Source organism: Pristiophorus japonicus, chromosome 8 (genome assembly GCF_044704955.1).
Source record: "Pristiophorus japonicus isolate sPriJap1 chromosome 8, sPriJap1.hap1, whole genome shotgun sequence".
NCBI lineage: Eukaryota > Metazoa > Chordata > Chondrichthyes > Pristiophoridae > Pristiophorus > Pristiophorus japonicus.
The window spans coordinates 100429705-100443631 of record NC_091984.1 but is presented as its reverse complement, the minus strand read 5'-3'; the positions used below and the strand labels follow the sequence as shown (position 1 = coordinate 100443631).

General features: G+C 43.4%; 1 protein-coding gene and 1 pseudogene across 1 annotated transcript in view; both read right to left on the bottom strand.

The window, feature by feature from the left end:
- soat1 (sterol O-acyltransferase 1) overlaps positions 1 to 13047 on the bottom strand; it is a 90742-nt gene extending 77695 nt beyond the window's left edge. The window contains exons 1-2 of the mRNA XM_070887185.1: positions 12802 to 13047; positions 11962 to 12089 (exon numbers count right to left, since the gene is read on the bottom strand). Of these exons, the coding sequence (XP_070743286.1) occupies positions 11962 to 12082 (121 nt within the window). The 5' untranslated portion in view covers positions 12083 to 12089; positions 12802 to 13047. The remainder of the gene's footprint in view (positions 1 to 11961; positions 12090 to 12801) is intronic.
- On the bottom strand, positions 4188 to 4426 carry LOC139269934 (U2 spliceosomal RNA; annotated as a pseudogene).
- Positions 13048 to 13927: the final 880 nt, after the last annotated feature.

Sequence of the window (13927 nt, the reverse complement as noted above, 5' to 3'; positions counted from 1 at the left end):
TTGTGGGACCTTGGCTGCAAGTTGGCTGCCACATTTCCTACATTGTAGCAGTGACTACACTGCAAAATTACTTCACTGGTTGGAACAGGATGTCCTGAAGTTGTGAAAGGTGCTATAGAAATGGATGATCTTTCTTTCAAGAAAAGCAATGCTCACAACACCGACCCCTGGGGAACATGTTATATTCTTCTCTCCTGTTAAACATTCAGTAAGGACTACTCTTTTCTGTTCTTCATCTAACTTTCTATCTATGCTGCCACACTCCCTTTAATACTGTGTCTCTTCATTTTATGATAAATCCTCTTGTGCAGCAGTTTATCAAATACCATTTGAAAATCCATACACCCACTACATTTCCTTATTACACTCTTATTTCCTCATATCTATTAAATTTTTCAGACACAACTTGTACAAATCCATTTTGGCTGCCCTTATTTCATTCATAACTTTCTAGTGAGGTGGTCACTCTTGCTGGAGTATGGATCCAAGTGTATCAGTTACCCTTGCATATCTCACCCATGAGAACATTCCTCAAATGTGGTCCAAGACAGTTAGTGCTGCTAAGATATTCAACAAATTGGGGCATCACAGCCAAGCTCAATCCAATGCCCATCTCAGATTTATACTTGTGCACTTCTCAGATGTGTCAGTGGACACTGATCAGGAATAGATTACTCCTCCTACATAGCTCGGGGCAACGAAGCTAGCTGTAGCATCTTAACTGCTTTTTCAGCAGAGATCATCTAACTTAACAAAACAAGAGATAGAACCTGGGAGGTTCTGATTTGGAAGGTTTAGCATTGTAGTGTATAGTGTCTTTACACAATAGGCTCTCATGGAAGCTGGGACTCGCTCTTTCAAAGATAAATTTTAATTGAATACAATTTTGCCTTAACCTAATAGACAAAGGAGGAGGAGGATGTTTCTTAACACTACACCCTTCCTATCATGCAATGTAAAGTGTCTCATCTATTATTACCTCTATTCCCATCAACAGCACAGCAAGATTGAAAACTCTGGGAATCGTGGAGTCAAGCCATTTTGTGGCACACTATCTCCTCCCCATTACATTTTAAATATCAGCATGTTAAAGAGCTGCAAATCCCAAATTCCTCTGAAAATTATTAGATTCCCAAATGCACTTCTAATCTCTCACTGGCATCACTGTTAAGTCATGTCCTTGCCCAATGTCTGCTGGAGGTACCACCCAGCCGAGCTCACTTTATTGCAATCAGTATTGGAAATCCTGGCTGACTGATCTGGGATCAGAGCGATTGGAGCCAGTCATTGCTCCTTATCACCAGTGTCACTGTGAAAACATTTTGATGCAGAATTAATTTTTAGTTCGGGCTGATGGGCGATTACACGAGCAAGTGTACAAAGCCTGACAAGTTTGTTACTTTAAACTCAAGTCCCTTGAATCCCAGATTCAAGAATAAAACTTCTTGGAAAATCAGTATTGATTTGCAACCATGTTAATAATAAAATACACAATGACAAACATGCAATACACAGAATATAAACCTTGCATTTTAAAAAGAATTGATATAATGTTGCGAAACCACAACCATATTTTGGAAAATGTAACTACCTGTATAGTTCAAGGTCAAAAGTAGGGTTTTTAAGAAAGAAAATGCCATTTGCCCTCCACCTTCCAACTGATAGCTCAGTTGGTAAATACACTACCTTTTATGCTACCAAGACATGAAGACCAGAAACATTTGGCCATGATCTCCAGTGAATTAGGCGATGTCAGCTGGGTTGGCAACGAAGTCCAATAATTTGCTTCAACATCCAGGACAAGGGATTGAGGGAAAAATATACATCAGCCTGACGTCATACTCCTGACTGCTATCCAAGGGTAGTGTTTCTGCTTTGGGCGCAATCGGGAAATTACAAAGCTTAGGTTGCAGATCAAATTTCTGCAAATATTAATTTGCATAATCACAAATGCAAAATCCAATCTTCCACTGGTCATTCACCAGATTTAAAAATCACTGAAAATGACTTGAAAAACTATATTGAACTATTTAATAGTTTCATTGGTGTACACCTAGTCAGTTTCTTAGTAAATTAAATATTTTTTAATATGAAAAAATCATGCCTACACTTTTTTTTTAAAAAAAAGAGTGCAATTTGAAGAACCTTCCCGAACTAAGGTAATTGGCGGAATGTAGCAATTTAGACCTGGCACAGTCAGTTTTGTGGGCAGGGTCTGAACCAGACGAATTGAAATTTGAAACAGCATATATGATTGCAGAAAACACAAATGTCGAAGTGGTTTTGGACGCAACTCAATTCCGCTTTTGCACTGGTTCGGCAGATTCTGCCTGGACTGCACTGATATTACTCGCGTAAACTCCAACCCCCAAGTAAGTGCTGCTAGAAAGTGCATGGAGTGACATCATGAGGGGACAGCAACGGGCTCAGCTGTGATGACCCAGATTGCTTAGGATCATACATGAACAATGGCCACATCGTCATGGTACCAAAGGATAGCTGGCTTCCAAGGAACCCAACACAAGTCAACGCCTTCAGGCTGGGGGCAAGGGATGGTGGTGGAGAAAAGAAAGCAATCTGGGAAGTCAAATCTGATTAAATCCTCAACTTAATGAAATCACAAATTAGCATTAAAGGGCAAAATCCACCACATCCAATAGTAAAAGTAACCAAGTGACTAAAGAGAATTAACTATCAACTTGGGAGAAAAATACATAAGGTTTTCAAACACAGATGCACAGTCAGTTCAAAGCATGCTGGTTGCAAAAGGAAACATAGAAACATAGAAAATAGGTGAGGAGCAGGCCATTCAGCCCTTCTAGCCTGCACCGCCATTCAATGAGTTCATGGCTGAACATGAAACTTCAGTACCCCCTTCCTGCTTTCTCGCCATACCCCTTGATCCCCGAGTAGCAAGGACTTCATCTAACTCCCTTTTGAATATATTTAGTGAATCGGCCTCAACTACTTTCTGTGGTAGAGAATTCCACAGGTTCACCACTCTCTGGGTGAAGAAGTTTCTCCTCATCTCGGTCCTAAATGGCTTACCCCTTATCCTTAGACTGTGACCCCTGGTTCTGGACTTCCCCAACATTGGGAACATTCTTCCTGCATCTAACCTGTCTAAACCCGTCAGAATTTTAAACGTTTCTATGAGGTCCCCTCTCATTCTTCTGAACTCGTGAATAAAAGCCCAGTTGATCCAGTCTTTCTTGATAGGTCAGTCCCACCATCCCGGGAATCAGTCTGGTGAATCTTCGCTGCACTCCCTCAATAGCAAGAATGTCCTTCCTCAGGTTAGGAGACCAAAACTGTACACAATACTCCAGGTGTGGCCTCACCAAGGTCCTGTACAACTGTAGCAACACCTCCCTGCCCCTGTACTCAAATCCCCTTGCTATGAAGGCCAACATGCCATTTGCTTTCTTAACCGCCTGCTGTACCTGCATGCCAACCTTCAATGACTGATGTACCATGACACCCAGGTCTCGTTGCACCTTCCCTTTTCCTAATCTGTCACCATTCAGATAATAGTCTGTCTCTCTGTTTTTACCACCAAAGTGGATAACCTCACATTTATCCACATTATACTTCATCTGCCATGCATTTGCCCACTCACCTAACCTATCCAAGTCACTCTGCAGCCTCATAGTATCCTCCTCGCAGCTCACACTGCCACCCAACTTAGTGTCATCCGCAAATTTGGAGATACTACATTTAATCCCCTCGTCTAAATCATTAATGTACAATGTAAACAGCTGGGGCCCCAGCACAGAACCTTGCGGTACCCCACTAGTCACTGCCTGCCATTCTGAAAAGTACCCATTTACTCCTACTCTTTGCTTCCTGTCTGACAACCAGTTCTCAATCCACATCAGCACACTACCCCCAATCCCATGTGCTTTAACTTTGCACATTAATCTCTTGTGTGGGACCTTGTCGAAAGCCTTCTGAAAGTCCAAATATACCACATCAACTGGTTCTCCTTTGTCCACTTTACTGGAAACATCCTCAAAAAATTCCAGAAGATTTGTCAAGCATGATTTCCCTTTCACAAATCCATTTTTTTTTTTTTTTTTAAATTCGTAGCCAATCGTTCCAATTCTTTGTCAAATCACAAACGCCAGAGGTCACCTTGCACACGCCAAGGATCACTCTGCACCAATGCTCTTAGCCAAAAGGCCTAGAGCCACTGCACCATTCCTGGAAGTACTGCAATACCAGGTTCGTGCCATGGAGGTGGATGGGTCAGGTCCCCCACACACCTCTGTGGAGGTGGATGGGTCAAGCCACCCCACCCACCTCCTGTTTCCAAAAAAGCAAGCATATACCTTCCTGATCCAGGGAGAACCACCCGGAGGTCATGGTGGCTACTCCCCTGTCAGGTCAGTTACGCATGATCTTAGCCAAAAGGCCGAGAAGCGATTTCACAAATCCATGCTGACTTGGACCTATCATGTCACCATTTTCCAAATGCGCTGCAATGACATCCTTAATAATTGATTCCATCATTTTACCCACTACTGAGGTCAGGCTGACCGGTCTATAATTCCCTCTTTTCTCTCACTCCTTTTTTAAAAATTGGGGTTACATTGGCTACCCTCCACTCAATAGGAACTGATCCAGAGTAAATGGAATGTTGGAAAATGACTGTCAATGCATCTGCTATTTCCAAGGCCACCTCCTTAAGTACTCTGGGATGCAGTCCATCAGGCCCTGGGGATTTATCGGCCTTCAATCCCATCAATTTCCCGACTAATAAGGATTTCCCTCAGTTCCTCCTCCTTACTAGACCCTATGACCCCTTTTATATCCGGAAGGTTGTTTGTGTCCTCCTTAGTGAATACCGAACCAAAATACTTGTTCAATTGGTCTGCCATTTCTTTGTTCCCCGTTATGACTTCCCCTGATTCTGACTGCAGGGGACTTACGTTTGTCTTTACTAACCTTTTCCTCTTTACATATCTATAGAAACTTTTGCAATCCGTCTTAATGTTCCCTGCAAGCTTCTTCTCGTACTCCATTTTCCCTGCCCTAATCAAACCCTTTGTCCTCCTCTGCTGAGTTCTAAATTTCTCCCAATTCGCTGCTATTTCTGGCCAATTTGTATGCCACTTCCTTGGCTTTAATACTATCCCTGATTTCTCTTGATAGCCACGGTTGAGCCACCTTCCCTTTTTTATTTTTACGCCAGACAGGAATGTATAATTGTTGTAATTCATCCATGCGGTCTCTAAATGTCTGCCATTACCCATCCACAGTCAACCCCTTAAGAATCATTCGCCAATCTATCCTAGCCAATTCACACCTCATACCTTCAAAGTTACCCTTCTTTAAGTTCTGGACCATGGTCTCTGAATTAACTGTTTCATTCTCCATCCTAATGCAGAATTCCACCATATTATGGTCACTCTTCCCCAAGGGGCCTCGCACAATGAGATTGCTAATTAGTCCTCTCTCATTACACAACACCCAGTCTAAGATGGCATCCCCCCTCGTTGGTTCCTCGACATATTGGTCTAGAAAACCATCCCTTATGCACTCCAGGAAATCCTCCTCCACTGTATTGCTTCCAGTTTGGCTAGCCCAATCTATGTGCATATTAAAGTCACCCATTATAACTGCTGCACCTTTATTGCATGCACCCCTAATTTCCTGTTTGATGCCCTCCCCAACATCACTACTACTGTTTGGAGGTCTGTACACAACTCCCACTCACGTTTTTTGCCCTTTGGTGTTCTGCAGCTTTACCCATATAGATTCCACAACATCCAAGCTAATGTCTTTCCTAACTATTGCATTAATCTCCTCTTTAACCAGCAATGCTACCCCACCTCCTTTTCCTTTTATTCTATCCTTCCTGAATGTTGAATACCCCTGGATGTTGAGTTCCCAGCCCTGATCATCCTGGAGCCACGTCTCCGTAATCCCAATCACATCATATTTGTTAACATCTATTTGCACAGTTAATTCATCCACCTTATTGCGGATACTCCTTGCATTAAGACACAAAGCCTTCAGGCTTGTTTTTTTAACACCCTTTGTCCTTTTAGAATTTTGCCCTTTTGTTCTTTGCCTTGGGTTTCTCCGCCCTCCACTTTTCCTCATCTCCTTTCTGTCTTTTGCTTTTGCCTCCTTTTTGTCTCCCTCTGTCTCCCTGCATTGGTTCCCATCCCCCTGCCATATTAGTTTAACTCCTCCCCAACAGCACTAGCAAACGCTCCCCCTAGGACATTGGTTCCGGTCCTGCCCAGGTGCAAACCGTCTGGTTTGTACTGGTCCCACCTCCCCCAGAACCGGTTCCAATGCCCCAGGAATTTGAATCCCTCCCTGCTGCACCACTGCTCAAGCCACGTATTCATCTGCGCTATCCTGCGTTCAGAGTGGTGAAAGTATAAAACTGTTACATTTTTTTTTTACATGCACATTTTTAAACCTAATATTTCTATTTCAAAAGAGAAATAAAACAAGCAGTAAAGTGGTTGACCGCTTATGAGGTTAGCTTGTTATCGGAAGGCAATGTTGTTAAATTTAACAATTTAAAATATTACAAATTTAAATATCAACTTTGGTCTGTTTGAGTAGACCAGCAGAAGAGTGCTGGAAAAGGAATATTGACAATACTGGGCTAGAATTTGCTAATGCAGGGTAGCTAACGATATCTGTCATTAGTCAGACTTGCCCATGCACCCTTCAGCTCAAAAAATGTTGCCCAAATTTGCTGAAAATGTGAGCTGATAATGTGAAACAAAGAAGAGGGCATTTGGGACTTCACTGAACATGTAAACTAACAGGGTATCTCCTTAACCAATGAGATTTAAGGATTGGGAAATAAACACAGGAAGGACTGAAGGAGAGTGAATTGAAGGGGTTGAATGCAATGTCAAACCAGGCACAGAGAAGAGGGAAAGAAAGATGAGAGAGAGAGAGAGAGAGAGAGAGAGACAAAAGGAAAAGTAACAAAAAGTAAACAAATTTAATATTTGACATTTTTAAAGTATCTGAAAAATTCTAAACCTGAAGGACTGAGATGCCATACTTCTAATAGTTGATTTTCGGTGCAAGAGAGTTTGATTGGTCATTAACATTTATCACATCGTTAAAAGGGTGCTTATGGTTTTAATGATACAAATTAACTTTGTGACAAGTTTTGGGGCAATTAATGGGCAAATGCAGCAAGTTCCGAAAACAACAGGAAGACTAACAGCAAGATGCCATTATCGCAAAGCTAACAGCAGAACGGCGCAACGCGGACAGCAGCTTTTGTATAGTCACATTTAACCATACAGCTGATCCACGCCTGAAGTTCCTATACCATTTACCCATAAATAATGGCGAGCCCCATTAGCCTTGCCATTATTTTGACAGCAAATTCTGGCCCATAAGTGCAGAGTGAGGAGTCATCTGCACTGGTGAAATAAGAGCCAAATGCCGACTGAACAGATATGCAAACAAAGATCAGAAAGTCAAACTGGCTCACAGCTAAATCTGCCTTAGATACCAGACACTAGTCAAAATGTAAACATCAGAATCACATTACATTCATCAAGTAATCCGAACTTGAGCATCTTTACAAGAGGAGAGGCGAACACCAAGGTAGAAGGAATGGGGAGGCGAAGGGAAGAAGAGGTGACTGAACAAATGATTGATGAATACTTAAGGAAACTTTGAATAACAACATGCAGTTATATAGTGCCTTTTACATAGGACAATGTCCCAAGGTGGTTCACAGAAGCGTAATCAGACAGAAATTGACAACCGAGCCAACAGGGGCGATATTAGGAGGGATGACTAAACTCTCGGTTAAAGAGGTAGATCTTTAGGAGGGTCTTAAAGAGCAAGAGAGAGGTGGAGATGGAGAGGCAGAGGTGTTGAAGGATGGAATTCCAGACATTCGGGCCTGGATGGGTGAAGGCCACCAATGATGGGGCAAAGGGAATGAGGGATGCACAAGAGGCCAGAGTTGGGAGGAATGCAAAGTTCTTAGAAGATTGTAGGGCTGGAAGAGGTGACAGAGATAGCGAGGGGTGAGGCCATGAAAGGATTTGAACATGAGGATGAGCATTTTAAATTGAAGGTGTTGGGGGACCAGAGCCAATATTGACCAGCAGGTCGAGGGGTGAAGGGTGAACAGGACTTGACACGGGTTAGCATATGGGTGCAGACTTTTGGATGAGCCGAAGTTTGTGGACGGGAGAAAATGGGAAGCCTGCAAGGAGAGCACTGGTGTTATCAAATGTTGAGGTTTCTTTCATAGAAAGATGAGAAAATAGGTGTAGGAGTAGCCCATTCGATCCTGCACCACGATTCAATAAAATCATGGCTGATCATTCCCTCAGTACCCCTTTCCTGCTGTCTCTCAAAACCCTTGATCCCTTTAGCCGTAAAGGCCATATCAAACTCCCTGTTGAATATATCCAATGAACTGGCCTCAACAACTATCTGCGGTGGGGAATTCCACAGGTTAACAACACTCTGAGTGAAGAAGTTTCTCCTCATCTCAGTCCTAAATGGCCTACCCCTTATCCTAAGACTGTCTCTCCTGGTTCTGGACTTCCCTATCATCGGGAGCATTCTTCCCATATCTAATGTCCCGTCCCGTCAGAATCTAGTAAGTTTCTATGAGATCCTTCTGAACTCCAGTGGTGTAAAGGCCCAGTTCATCCAGTCTCTCCTCATATGTCAGTCCCGCCATCCCGGGAATCAGTCTGGTGAACCTTCGCTGCACTCCCTCAATAACATGAACGTCCTTCCTCAGATTAGGAGACCAAAACTGAACACAATATTCCAGGTGAGGCCTCACCAAAGGACCTGTACAACTGTAGTAAGACCTCCCTGCTCCTATACTCAAATCACCTTGCTTTGAAGGCCAACATACTTCTTCACCGCCTGCTGTACCTGTATGCCAACTTTCAACGACTGATGGACCATGACACCCAGGTGTCGTTGCACCTCCCCTTTTCCGAATCTGCCACCATTCAAATAATATTCTGCCTTCGTGTTTTTGCCCCCAAAGTGGATAACCTCACATTTATCCACATTATACTGCATCGGCCATGCATTGGCCCACTCACCTAACCTGTCCAAGTCACCCTGCAGCCTTTTAGCGTCCTCCTTGCAGCTTACACCGCCACCCAGTTTAGTGTCATCCGCAAACTTGGAGATATTACACTCAATTCCTTCATCTAAATCATTAATGTATATTGTAAAGTGCTGGGGTCCCAGCACTGAGCCCTGCGGCGCTCCACTAGTCACTGCCTGCCATTCTGAAAAGGACCCGTTTATCCAGACTCTCTGCTTCCTGTCTGCCAACCAGTTCTCTATCCATGTCAATACATTACCCCCAATAGCATTTGCTTTGATTTTGCACACCAATTTCTTGTGTGGGACCTTGTCAAAAGCCTTTTGAAAGTTCAAATACACCACATCCACTGGTTCTCCTTGTCCACTCTACTTGTTACATCCTCAAAAAACTCCAGAAGATTTGTCAAGCATGATTTCCCTTTCATAAATCCATGCTGACTTGGACCGATCCTGTCACTGCTTTCCAAATGCACTGCTATTTCATCTTTATTGATTCCAACATTTTCCCCACTACCGATTTCAGGTTAACCAGTCTATAATTACCCGCCTTCTCTCCCTCCTTTTTAAAAAGAAAAGCGGTGTTACATTCGCTACCCTCCAGTCCATAGGAACTGATCCAGAGTTGATAGACTGTTGGAAAATGATCACCAATGCATTCACTATTTCTATGGCCACTTCCTTAAGTACTCTGGGATGCAGACTATCAGGCCCCAGGGATTTATTGGCCTTAAATCTCATCAATTTCCCCAACACAATTTCCCGCTTTACAAGGATATCCTTTAATTCCTCCTTCTCACTAGACCAGAGGTCCCCTAGTATTTCCAGAAGGTTCTTTGTCTTCCTTCATGAAAACAGAACCAAAGTATTTGTTTAACTGGTCCGCCATTTCTTTATTTCTAACAAAGACTTGGACTGGAATGAATGTTGGGGAAATGGAAGCAAAGTGAAATGATTTTGGAAGAGAGTTCCAGAGGGCAGAAGTAGTGACTGAAATAATCCACTGCAAAGAAGGTAGTCAAGGGTTTTCATGAAATCTTATAAAAAGGTAAGAAAGAGGGACCTCAACCGAGTATTTTAATCTCATGCAAAAAATAAAGTATAGACTTATGGGCTGGAATGACAGGTTAAAAGCAACAAACTGCAAATCAAGTGTAAACCTCGCAAAATTATACAATTGTAAACTCAGATACAATCATAGTAATTAAAATTTCCTACAGAGCATGTCCACAAAAAAAGTTACTAAAATAAACCTCCATACTAAAACACTGTGTACAAGTTCTGAGGGGGCAGCAGACACAGGTCATGTATAGAGGATAAGAGCAAGGTTTCAGTGACTTGCACAACATAAACTCTGTGACTCACTGCTTTGCTGTTGGCACGAGGGAGATCTGACCTTCGGAACTTAAGTGCTTTAACTTGCACAAACTGCTGCCATTTTGCTTACACAAAAGCTTTGAAATAAAAATATTTTTTCCACAGTTTAAAGAAAATAAAAGGCTTGCATTTATATAGTATCTTTCATGACCACCGGATGCCCCAAAGCACTTTTCAGCCAATTAAATACTTTGAAGTGTCGTCACTGTTGCAATGTAGGAAATTTTGTGAAATTGCTCGTACAGAAAACAATTTTTTTTTTTTAAATCGGATGAGTGTCTCATCTGAAACATTGAGCCTTAACTTTATTTCCCAGCTGCTGACTGACTAATCTACTGTGTCAATTTCCAGTTTTACAATACATATGAGCACAGATGCAGCACTCCAGAATAAAATGGCAGATCATGTGAAGCTGCCTGAAACTGGCAAGAAAGTGATTGAAGTAAATATTGCTAATAGTTTACAAAAAATGAAACTACTCCTGAACAGATGGTTTGGGTGGGGATGAAATGTTCCAGCAGTGGCTCAGTGGAGGAATGAATCACAAGCATGAACAGAAATCTCATTGTACATGTCATTCAACATAAACCACACTGCACAAGATGGCCAATCCTAAGAAAGCAACAAGGTTCTACAAAACTTCTATTCCAAAATGACCACACCAATACCCAAGTGTATAGTTTTTTATAAACATACCATGTCCCAGAATATAGAAAAACATAAGCACTGCTGGGTCGAGCTTAAATACACTGTCAGCCCCTTTCCACTAGACTTGGAAGAGTCACGAATCACTGAAGTTTATAACATAAGTCTCGATCCTGGTATCATTTACGAGAATGTGTATTTAAAACTTACTCTGCTTCATATATAAAGACTAGTGTTATCCAATATGTTTGCAACATGTGGCTAATTGGGAATCCAGATATGGTTAATTGCATTTCCGATTTAGTAAATTAAAATGAGGAACAGACACTGTTGTTGGGCATGTGATCGCAATACTCATATGGGAACGATGTTACTATGCATGTTTTTACCATTTTGAGTCGTTAAAATCGTAACACACAAAGCAGTACTTTTTGATCATTGTGAATGCTTTACTTCCTTGGTGGAATGGTGGAAATATACATGAAGTACATTTAGCTGTATGCTGTGCGAATGCAAGGAGTTTTCTACTAAAATCACTGCTTGGCTAAAATGATGTCACCTCAATAATTTATATTGAGCACTGCTCCAGACCCAGGTGGTTTGCAACAAATCAACTGATTTTCACTCATCACAGCAACCTTTTCACACGACTATCAATGGCAGTCGTATGCATGAGAATCTCGTGCAGTTCTCACCTTCCCATATCCTCTGACCAAAAGACGTTTTTCTTTGGCACCACTTAGCATTTCTTCTCTAAGCTATAGGCTTCGATGGAATTTCACCAATTTGATAACGATGGATTTGAAGCTAACCGCCTCCATTATTTTCGGAGGATGGGAGAAATCGGGACAAACTCACCATTACTGACTGATCGGACGCGCACATCAACGGGTTCCTCAACGCTTCTCGTACCATCTCCATCCGAGGATTTTGCGAAAGTACGCCGACCCCGAAGGGTTGTTCCCGACCCACTCGCCATTAGCTTCCTGCCATGGGGGAAACCAGAGAGAAATTACCGACAGAGCAAAGAAACAGAACACCAGGAAATCGGGCTCAAAGCCCCACTTAAGTAACAGTCCGCACTTGGCCATTAAAAAAAGTCAAGACTTTTGTTCCGCTGGATATATAAAAGTTAACAAGGGTGCTTAAATATTAGCATGGCATCATGTTTAATCCAAAAATTACAGGCAAGAAAGTAAACGCAACGTTCAGACAATTTTAAAGAGGGGTGCGCAGAGACAGATGCCAGGAAAGCACGTTTTAAACAGTAAAACAAACATTGATTCAAATTACTAAAATTACATAACTTGAAAGGGAAGTTAGCAGCGAGCTTCTGTTGACTAGCAGCTTAGCAAGAACAAGCCACAGACAAAAGTCATTGGCCAGGTGCAATCTCTCTGCCGCCGGGTCATTCTCTGCTCCGAGGATACAATGTTTCCGTTTCACAGTCTCAGGACACGATGTTTATCCGGAGCCTGTGCGTTACCGGGTGTGAGAAGGTCGCGGCAGAGCGGGGAAGAGAAGAGACCGAGAGAGGAGGGTGGAAGATGCCCAGGTCAGGCGAGAGAAACGGCAGCACTCCCAGCTCTATCCGATACCGTGTAGCGGCTGGAGGACTTCCCCCACAATCAATGAAAGGCGGGAGCCGGCAGCGACCGCAACAGAACCCGGGCAGACTGCGAAATGACTGGTCCTTACAGCGGGTGTTAATCGCAGAGCTTCTCCCTTGCCTTGCCCGGCCCGGCTAGGCTCACTTCCTCCCGTACTCGATACAAATGTAGCTGTTGTAACTCTCAGGGTTCGGGAAAAGCACGTGACCGGCAGCGCACGGACGCAATGCAGGGGAAAGGTGAAGGCAGTGCGCTTGTCCCTGCCTCGTGTGCGCACCGGGCCCGCGGATAGCAAGACACGCCGAGACTCCAGTCTGACCGCTCGTAACCTCCCTCACTCTCACCCCGCCCCCGGCTGGATATCCAGATGAGCAAAGTCGGGAAAGTGATTTCAACACTGATTGACTCATTCTATGAAGGTCGAACTGAATCAATGGGGAGGAGGAAGTGATAAAACAAGAGCAGGAAAAATGACAGGAGGTAGCTGTTTGCCCGAATAGTACATTAAAACAATGTCCACAATAGTATCAGTGAAGGGGCCTCAACTATTTACAATCTATATTAATGACGGATGAAGAGTGTATTGTAGCCAAATTTGCTGACCAAACAAAGATAGGTGGGAAAGCAAGTTGTGAGGAGAACACAAAGGGGACGAAATTGCCCCTTTTTTTAAGAGCCGTTACCACCTCACCGGAAAGGAGTGGAGTAGCCAACAATCTGGACATTGCACTCATCAATTTTTTCGGCAGAGAAGGTGACCGCCCTACTTGTGTTCCAGCCCAGCAGTACCTCCTTTCTGCTCCGTGAGGGAAATTGCCCCGTGGCAGCGGAACAGTGCCCCCAACAGCTTTTCCCGCTGGGAAGCCATTGGTTGGGCGGCGCATCAGCCCTTAAAGGGAAGGGCGCATCAGCCCTTAAAGGGAAGGGCACAACACCGTGGTCGCCATTTTATTTTAATTGACGGCCGAATCTGAATTTGCCCTGACAATGTTGGCCACGGGTTCGCCAGGCAGCTTGGCAACCCCTCTTGAATGCCGGACCACTGGCCCAGCCGAAGCCCCCCCTCGCTCATGACACTGCCTGCCTTCCGCCCAGCTGCTGACCTAAACACCGCCCCAACACTCTGAAATTGAAAAAGAGGGCAAAATTGCATTAATTGCCGCCCCATCAATTAGGGCAGTAAATCAACAATTAAATCAGTAAGTGCGCTCATT